This window comes from Theobroma cacao, chromosome 5, assembly GCF_053813885.1.
Source record: "Theobroma cacao isolate CCN51 chromosome 5, ASM5381388v1, whole genome shotgun sequence".
Classification (NCBI taxonomy): Eukaryota; Viridiplantae; Streptophyta; class Magnoliopsida; order Malvales; family Malvaceae; genus Theobroma; species Theobroma cacao.
The window spans coordinates 9,634,419-9,644,529 of NC_142643.1; the positions used below are offsets into that span (position 1 = coordinate 9,634,419).

The following is a 10,111-nucleotide window of genomic DNA, read 5'->3' on the forward strand; positions in this document are numbered from 1 at the left end:
ATCAAGAAAAGATGTCATGGTTTTAAAGAGAGTCTTGAATCTTACATCGATTTTATACTAAAGTGAAATTGAGTTTTTACGAGTTGACACTATCTTCAACATGTGAGGCACCTTTTGTTGGACAAAATCGACCAATGAGTCAAAACAGCCAATATCTTGTAAGTTGGTATAAATCGTAACACATGATAGTGGAGCACAAAATCAAACACACGACCACCAACACACACCACCACAAAATCAAACACACAACCCCCAACACACACCACCACAAAATCAAACACACAAAGGGGGAAGGGGGAATGAAATAAAGCCATAGTGCAGAAAAGAAAGTACCACACCTGCCAAAACCGCACAAGAGAAAGCAAGAGAGAAACTTAACATGCTGATTGCTATTAAATAATCTTTCAACTTTGTGTACAAGAATATAAAATGCATTAGATTACCGCACCAGCCCTAAAAAATTACAGGTTGCTATATCATGGTGTAAAAAAAATGGCAGAAGTCCTACTATGAAGAATGTTAGAGCCAGCGAAAAAGTAAGATTTCAGTACCATACATTTTAGTACCGTACATTTTGACTGTGCAATAACTCAACCACAGCAGACACCACTCCTTTTCCTTCCACAGAAATATCAAATCCTGGTTCTTCAACCTTTCTATTCAAAAGCTTGCCAAGTTCCCCACGCAGTTTCTGGAAATGATAATAAAAAGTAAATAAATAAACACACGTAAATATATTAGAAAAATCTTTTATAATCTTCATCCATTGCTTAGACTGGACCTGGAGGATAGTAACCTTTTTCTTTTTCTTTTTTTTTTCCCAAAGAAAGGCGTAAGAGGCATTACCTGTATCAAGTCTAATACACTCTTTGATGCAGAAAAATGAAGGTACCCTCCGAGCATCTCAATACCCTCTCCAGTTTTGCTAGGAATAAGATTACCACCAAACAGAAGCAAAGCATAATCTGATATGTTTGTTGAGTCACGGATAAAAATGCTGGTTGTTTTGACCTTTTCACTGTAAACCATGTAAGGCAGAGGGAAGTGATGAACGCCTGCATTAACAGATGCAGGATGGATATCAACTTTCCCAACTTCTTTAGTGTAGAATGCTGTACGCTTTCCCCTTCTTTTGCATTGAACAACATTTGGGTAAAGCCCAGCACAAAGGATTGCGCATACCATCTCCGAATCATGGCTGTATTTGTTGTAAGCCTGTATAAAAGTAGACATGGACTTTTAGCTATAAGTACAACCACACAGCTACCATTTTGAAGATAAAAACTAACAACCAAAGATCATGATGAAGACTGCCGGCATATGTACAATGTGGAAATGAAAACCTAATAAATCAAACATGGCCAGGGATGCTTGAAAAGGGATACAAAGGCATATCTTTAGAAAAGAAAGGAAAGGAAAGGGGGACACAGAAAAGGTTTCAGTAAGGCAAGAAAATTAGATAAGACAAAGAGCTTACACTAGCACCCCGTGATTTGTCCACAAAGCCTATGTCTGATAACAGATCAATAAACTGATTTCTCATATCCTCCATCATCTGCAAGGTCACCGGGGATAAATAATATTCCCAACAAAATGCTCTTTCTCTTCCATTACTTTTTGCATCTTTATATCCCCCAAAAGCTTTAAGAAGTGCTATGTGGTCACTACATTTAAAAGAGTGTATACTTTTCAGTTAGTAACAGGATCAAAATTAATTTTAATTTGCAATTCAAAAGGGAAAGGATGACTTAGCATAGGGGCCTAACCTGCAAGAATCACCAGCAAAGGATCTTTTTGCATCATCAGCTTCCTCTTTCCTATGTATTGGAAGGACAAACGGGTCACGATGTGCAAGAGCAGATGCAATTGTCAAAGCTGGATTCAGGCATTGAAAAATAGCCCCCATTAGAAGCATCTTTCCTATGTTTGGGTCCAAAGGTAGAGTGCAAAGATGGCGACCTGCAAAAAAACCAGTTCAGGAAGCAGTTAGCATCGTAGGGCTGACATATGTTAGAGACTTGGAGAAATTTAAAAAAAAAAAAAATAGATACCCAGAGGAGTAAGCTCCTCTGCATCATCCAAAGCTCCAATTGTTTTAAGAAGCTCAATTGCATTCTGAACAGAAAGAGGATCTGGTGGCTGAAGTGCCTTTGCCAAAAATGATCCCACAGTTCCAAGCTGCAAGCTTTTGATATGAAGGCATAGCTCTTGCAATGGTGTTCGGAGAATTTCAGGTAATTGATAGTCAAGCATTGCATCATGGATTAATTTTGGGTACAGTCTATAGCAAACTCCAGGTTGCACACGGCCAGCACGGCCCCGTCTCTGGTATGGTCCCACCATGTCAGAAAGAGAATCTTTGTAATGAGTTAAACTACCCAAAACATCGAATAAATACAGAGAGTTACCCATTAAATCTAGACTTTCTTGAAACTAAATGAATACCTGATGTGCTGAAGCCTTTGAAATCCACGATGGTAACAGACATGCCAGCTTGTTAAGAGCATCATAACTTGTTTCCTTCGCCTTTCCACAGTCTATTACATAGACAACATCATCTATGGTGATGCTACTTTCAGCAATATTTGTTGCCAGGACAATTTTTCTGAAAGATAGAGATGCAGATTCAGAATTCAATAAAAGAGACAAAAGAGAAACCAAAACAAAATGATAAAAAAAAAAAAAAGAAGTAAAACTGCACTGATCACATTACCAGTTAATGGAAATCTACAGAAAAGAAAATTCTACGAACCCATATGTTGCAAAAATTATGGGGCCATGAATGACAAGTAGCTTAGCAAAAACAGCACTTTGGCTGAGAAATTACTCCTTTCGACTTGACAAACAAAATCCATCTTTACTGTCACAGACAAGTTCCAGAATTTGTGTTCTTATAGTAAAAAGCAAGATAATATAAACATTGTTTTATAAGATTTCATCTTAAAAAAAAATTATATCAATTAATAAGAATCTAAATAAAAAATAGAATGCATCATTCTTGCTATTCAATTCAATCTACCGCAAGGGTTTAACCTATTTAAAAATGATGTTTCAAACCTGACATATAACTAAACATAGGGAAAATAAAAGGGTTTACAAGTCAAAGGGTCCATAAAAATTAGTTGTCATTATCAACTAAAGAGCAGAAGAATCTTAGATGCCAATCTCTGTTTAAGTATCATTCCAATATCTCCTCCACTTCCTCGTAATATGAATCGTTGCTTCAGGGTAATATGATCAGAATAAGCAGATTCATGCTTAGTTCTTTACAGGACCGTTTGGTCATCGTATGGTACAAGTTCTAATTACCAAAAAATCAGCGACAGGAGATATCATCATTGTAAGGCAGTCAAGTTTAACAGTAAAAAGTTATTTTTCCTGTTATTAATCAATATAGTCTAGTACTATAAAATATACACTCGAGAAGAAAGGAAAAAGCTATAACGCCAGCGGCCAATGAAAATGGACACCATCCACCTTCAAGAAACAACAAACTAATAAGACAGAAACAGTACCGCTTGTTAGGGGGAGGACGGTCAAATATTTCACGCTGATTAATGGTAGGCATTGAACCATGCAGAGGAAGAACCAGAAACTTGCTAAGATCCCCAAGAAAGCTGTTTACTTTAATCTTGTCAAGGAGCTTAGAAATGTCATCCCAGCCTGTGAGGAATACAAGAATCGCTCCATCACCTTCATGGCGGCAAATATATTCAATTGCAGCCTCCACCTACAAATTTCCAGTGACAGCAACATAATTAGACATGGAGCAACAGTATATATAGTTGAAAAGGTTATTGCAAAAAAGAAATGAGAAAGAAGAAGAAAAGATATGGTAAAAGCAACAATATATATTTTCTTTCTTTTAAAAAAAAATCTTTTAAAAAAAAATCTTTTTAAAAAGATACTCTGTTTCACTATAACCATGAAAATGGCAGGGCCCAAAAAAAAAAACAATAAGCAAACAAACAGCCATCAATGATAATTAGAATGCCACACTACATAAATTTCCCTTTCAAGCTGGCAAAAAAAGCAAGTTATAGTATTTAGCTGACTTCGTAAGTTACATACCAGACCCAAATCAATCTGTGAACCTGACCATGCTTCAAGTGAATGTCTAGTAGATACGCTGTAATTCTTATAGTGAGAATCAATGTCAACATCCTACACAAGAAAATGCCACAATGTAATAAGTATTTAACAGAATTGAAGAAGAAATTTCCTAAACGGTAAGTGGCTTATTCATCTATTTATTGATAAAAGGTACCTATTTACATTGTCCAGATGAAAGCATTACATCCCTGGTTAATATATGCTAAACTGCTAATAAAAGGAATGTGAATTATCACAAAGAGAAAATGGAAAGAGAGAGAGAGTAAGAGCAAGCAACATATCTGAAATGAAGCTAAGATGTGCACTCACAAGAAGCACATATATTAGTTAGTATAAATAAAAGAAAGTGGAAAAATAATGTCTAGTAAAACTTACTTATTGGTGCCATAGTACGGTGTGAAAAAGCATTAAGCTAAACAGCACAAGAGTGCAAATACTAGATTTGAAACCAGTTAGTTTGGCAAAAAACCAAAGGGTTTAGCATCCTGCTTTTGTTGGACCCCTAATTAACGACCCTGTATGGGAAATTTATGGACTATAAAAATTATTAATTTACTTCCAAAATTTTCTATCAATTAAAAATGTCAAGGAAAAAATTTTGGCAGAATGGTAACATTTATATATGTATATATGGTCCCAATTTAGTGACAGCATAACTAGGTCATGACCCTTTGATTGTATTTGTTAATTCTTTGCAAAATTTAATAGTTGCAAAGAGACTGACAATAATTGAATTTATCTTTCAATACGTGCCTCAAACAGTGCAGTTAAATTATCTTGCTTCAAATCCAGCTCTTTCCTTCTTCTTTGTGAATTGCCCTGAAAGTTGTCAAACTCTGATTTGATATTATAACGAGTTTGCTGCAGCACATCCTCCAGAAATAACTCTGCCACAGGAAAAGTCAACCACTGCATATAGAAAGTAAATGATGATGCTAAAAGATAAGCAAATACAGTTTATGCAATGAACAGAAGAAAACACAGTCCTACTTCTAAGAAACTTCACTACTGACTATACCGGTATGTGAATAGTTGGAGCATTTCCAAAGTATTTGGAGAACAAATCAGCATTGATGGTAGCACTCATCAAAACAAGACGCAAGTCTGGACGCCGAGGAAGAAGGTCACGCAAAATTATTAACAGAAAGTCCTCATTCATGCCTCTTTCATGAATTTCATCCACTAGCAAATGGCTCACACCATTTAAATCAGGGTCCTGAACCTGCAGTTTCAGTATGAATATAGAAATGAAAGAAAAAGAAGTCATAGCAGGAAATACAAGAGTTAAGTACAACTAGCTGACTGGAGGAATAATCACATCACGATGAACACAAGGCAAACAAATGCTCCAATGCTTTTTAAGCATTCCAAAAATTTACTAGCAGGATGCATTTCACTGAAGCAACCAAGAAAAATTTTTGTAATGGAGAGAAAAAACCGTGTGGTTTGATCACATCAAGACAAGCATAAAACAAACAATAGCTCTAGTTTACTTTAAGTATCCCAAAAAAAACTTTACTAGCAGAACGCATTTCACTTAAGTAACCAAGAAAAACTTTAAGTAACAAAAGGAGAAAACTGTATGATTTGTCAGTGACAGGTAAACACCATAAAAGTTCAAAAAAAAAAAAACCAACATAAAAGTTATGTCGCAGCCAAGCTACAAGTATCAGATTGCTAGCCAAAAAGAGTTTAAAAATTTCAAACCATCACTAGAAATCTTGAAAAGAATAAACTACAAAGAAAATACCAACTTAGAGATTCAAACTTAATTTAAACAACAAAACAGGACATAATAGTACCAACTGTCTGAGTAACACTCCAGCTGTGCAAAACAAGAGTCGTGTTTGAGCAGAGCGCTTTGATTCTAGGCGAATCTGATAACCAACTGTTTCACCAAGACTCTCTCCCCTTTCCAAGGATATTCTAGATGCAACTGATATGGCAGATATACGACGCGGCTGAGTACATATTATGTTACAATCAGCACCTCGCAGACATGATATCTCCTCTTCTAAAATAAATTGAGAAAGCTGTGTTGTTTTACCACAGCCCGTTCCTCCTGATATCACTAGAACCTGTATCATTGAATAAAATTATAATAATTATAATAATAATAATAATAATAATAATAGCATCTTATGCACTGCAAATTAAGCCAAAGAAATAAACAGAACTATTTGATTGATCTGTGTATGTAAGTCAGTACCTGAAATCTAAAAGTGGTAAATAAGCTATCTTAGCGTGATTTAACAAAGCAAGAATATTAAGAAAGATAAAGGATGAGGAGGAGGGGACAGGGAGAGATAGCAATATTGACCACGAAAGTATCCCAAATCTACAAAATGTCAAGTTCTCAGTTCCATCGTTAACTATGCTCTAGATGGCATCTTCTTGTCGTTCCTCTGGACTATGCAGGTAGAGATACTTGTGAGCTAGCCATACTTGACTTGTTGAATACTAGACCTCAACTAGTTCACTATTGAGTCAAACTTGAGCTTGAATAGTTCAAGTAGTGGATCAAGTTTGAGTTTGCGCACTTTAATACTTGACTTAACGAACTCATGAGCATAATTAACAACCTTTTTTTGCTTTAAATATTTGTAATTAATTTTATATATAATATGCAGATAAAGATAGAGCATAAAATTTTATCTTATAATTGCAATTTTACAGTAATTATACAATAGCAAAGCATTATAGAGTCACATGTTGTGGTATCAACTATTTTTTGAGTCATGCTTCAGCATGGAAAAGAAGCTTTGTTGAGTTTGAGCATGAAGTTTTCAGCTGAGTTTAAGCTTTAGCTCAGCTTGATCACACAGCAAGTGCCTCTACTCTTCTAATGATAAAATCAAGTATTCAACTCTGTTTTTGAAATTTATATGATAATTATGTCACTCATGGTCCAGGTATCAAGGATCAATATAACAAATATACAAGCATGTGTACAGAAAGCATATGCTTTTGAGCATATGAGCAAAATTTTCATGACCTCCAAGTTACAATAAAACATAACAAAACAACTCATGGATAACTTCATAATACCCTATAATAAAATTTATAAAATGTCTAAAAAATCATATATGCACTGATCAATTTGGAGTATCCAGCAAAAGGAAGACTCTTCTTTTCTTTCCATTGTAAAACAAATGCAAAATTACTGCAAAAACGTATTGAGTACAGAATCCACTGTGACTAGTTATTTAAGCTTCATGTTTATAAGAAAGCAACTATAATTTTACACTAGCATCTAGTCGTCAATCTCTTCTCTCCTTGTTTGGCAGAATCAAGCACATCATCAAAAAGCTAGTAACACCTAAGAAAAAATAATGCTCTCCTAATTCATGAGAAACTGGGTTTTAACAAAGTATTGGACCTGATTTTCAGTAACAGCTTTCAAAAACTCAGCTTTCACTTTGAATGCAGGTAGCTTTTCTCGGAAAGACCGCATCACCTTCACCCTATCACTTGCCTGCAAGAGATTAAATAACATGAGAAGTATTGAACCATAGCAACCTGGACCATTGGGATATATGGATGTTAACAAAGATAATATTATAACATGTTAAGATAAGCATGCACACCTTCAAATTTTCCTGCTTTTGCTTGAGTTCAGCACTGAATTTTTCCTTGGCAGAATCTGTTCCAATTGTAGAAACTGAATCAGTTCTTTTCACATCAGGCAATGGTTTTGTAGCTCCCCTACTGGATGCTACACCAGAATCATCAGTAGACCGTGCATCCCTTGAGCTATCCAAAAGATTTCCAACTCGCCTCTCAGTTTCTGTAGACATTCGAATCTGTACAAAAATTTGGAAAAGAAGAACTTATATGAACACTCAGTAAAAGATAATGACATTAAGGATATAGGTTGCATTAAGTTTACCTCTTTCTGTGTGGATCCATGACGTTCATCAAGATCTGCCCGATAATTTGGCAAAGGAACTTTACTAACCACAAGAGCCTTCCCTTTGTTATATGCATGGCTTTCTTTCCACAAGTACAAAATCAAGGGAAAAAAAAAAGAATTTGTAAAGACTAAGAAAAATAAAATATATATATATATAAGTAATAAAAATGGAATCACGACCATATTTACTTCAACCAAAATGATTGGGCAAAACCACTTCCAAACTAAATACGAGGCTAATTGCTAAGTAGTTATGGTACACTTACAAGTAAAGACCTAATTGGTAAGCCATATCAGAGAGAATTTGCTGGTCCGAACGGCTGAAATTTCGCCTAATTATCATCTCTTGCTCCTCTCCTTTTTTCATTTGATTTATCTTATCCCACCACTCGCCCTCATCAAGAACTTCCATCTAAACACAAACACAAGTGCATTAAAAGCAAAAATAAAGGTCTGATTGGTTCTCGCTTTTATCAATCTTCTTAAAAAGTTGTCATAAAGCAAAAGCAAACGATGAAAGATTCAATAATATTTGATTAAAAATGAGCAAATAAGTAAAACGTGACACACTGGCACTCATTCAAACACGGTAAAATCATATTTGATATTTAAGAAAAGCTAGTTTTTATAACTTTAAAGTATTCAAAATCGTTACAAGTATTTACCTTTGTAATCAAAAGCGCCAACAATAAGAACAGCCAAAGAGAAACTAAGACAGGTATTCAGTACATAATCTCAAACAGAAAACAAAAATGACAGTTTTCGAATACCTCAGCTGCTTTTTGACGGAGGCGCTCAGCACGCCAAACGGGGTCCCACCAGCGCTGCTCACCGCCACGTCCTCCGCGTCCACCTCCACCACCGCCTCCTCGGCGTCCCCCTCCGCGTCCGGAGTTGGGACCGCCGCCTCCTCGACGGCCGCCTTGGTAGTTAGGTCGATGAGACATGGCGAAGGAGGAAATCTGAGGTGGGGGAAATGAAGAGATCAGCGGCGTAGGCACGAGAAAGAGGCGTTTGGAAAAGAGCAGAGTGAGGCTATTATGAGCACTAAGCAAGCGCAGGGACATGACATTTATACGAGGTAGAGAAATAATGGAGTTTTATTCCATATAGATCGCACTGTGGGAAGCGGGCGGTGGGCTGGGTTATTGCTTCCGTGTGCAAACACAGTGAACAACGGCACTGTTACCAAAATACCATTAATTTTTTTAAAAAAATTAAATATATAAAGTTTTTCAATAATTTAGGAGATAAAGTTTTTAATTTGAGTCATTTTCCAAAAGTCCATTAATTTAAGTTAGATCCACATATATGTACATCGCAGAAGATGTATAATTCAACCGTTATAATTATTTTAGTCTATGAAATGGATTGATAAGATGGTGTTCATGTATATTTAAAATATTAAATAATTAAAATAAATTTTTTTAAATTTTATTAAATATAGTAACAACTTAGTTAATACTATGACACAATCTAATAATCAACTGCTCATGTAGGTTTTAAAATGCAAATTTAAACCGACCAACATAAGGTAGACCAATTCGATACCACCGATTAGATTTTGACCCAACATTAATTAAAGTAAAAGGAAAAAAGTTTTTCATATAAGTTTGATCTTTTATCCTTTTTTATTAATTAAGGTAATTTTTTTTAGAGGACTTGAATGGCTCGAAAATTTGGGACAATTATTTTTAAAATGATTTATGGTAAGGAGTAAGTAACAGAGGCTCTGTATAATTGTAAAATAACTTATTAAAGGAATATCTTTTTAGTACAAAATATTTTTATTTTTTGTATAAATTGCTTAAAACATTTTTTATTACTTGATTTATCTTATAAAAATATTTTTTATCATGACTTATCTTTAAAAATTTTTTCTGTAACGCCATAAAGATATTAACACTCCTCAATTATGCAATACATCCAAAATATATATATTTTTAATATTAAACTATTATATATAAATAATAGTTAACTTTATTTTTTTTATTTATTTCTCATCATATTGATATAGTAGTTAGTTTGTGAAGTTAATAAATCATAAATTAGAAATTAAAAGAAATGAGAAATCTTTATTTGTGA

At 34.7% G+C, this 10,111-nt stretch overlaps 1 protein-coding gene across 2 annotated transcripts; it reads right to left on the reverse strand.

The window, feature by feature from the left end:
* Positions 1-369: 369 nt before the first annotated feature.
* LOC18598419 (RNA helicase family protein) lies at positions 370-9,196 on the reverse strand. 2 transcript variants are annotated; one of them, XM_018121997.2, is made up of 16 exons: positions 8,797-9,196; positions 8,293-8,438; positions 8,003-8,102; positions 7,701-7,916; positions 7,493-7,588; positions 5,916-6,191; positions 5,132-5,335; positions 4,867-5,022; positions 4,072-4,164; positions 3,516-3,730; positions 2,446-2,605; positions 2,052-2,325; positions 1,767-1,959; positions 1,478-1,664; positions 847-1,215; positions 370-691 (listed from the first exon to the last, which is right to left on the reverse strand). In XM_018121997.2, the coding sequence occupies exons 1-16, from the start codon at positions 9,091-9,093 to the stop codon at positions 560-562; spliced, it is 3,114 nt and encodes a 1,037-aa protein (XP_017977486.2). In that variant the 5' UTR covers positions 9,094-9,196; the 3' UTR covers positions 370-559. The 2 variants fall into 2 exon arrangements, with proteins under 2 accessions (XP_017977486.2, XP_017977487.2); XM_018121998.2 differs by lacking the exon at positions 8,797-9,196 and having other exon boundaries at positions 8,003-8,106; positions 8,293-8,434.
* Positions 9,197-10,111: the final 915 nt, after the last annotated feature.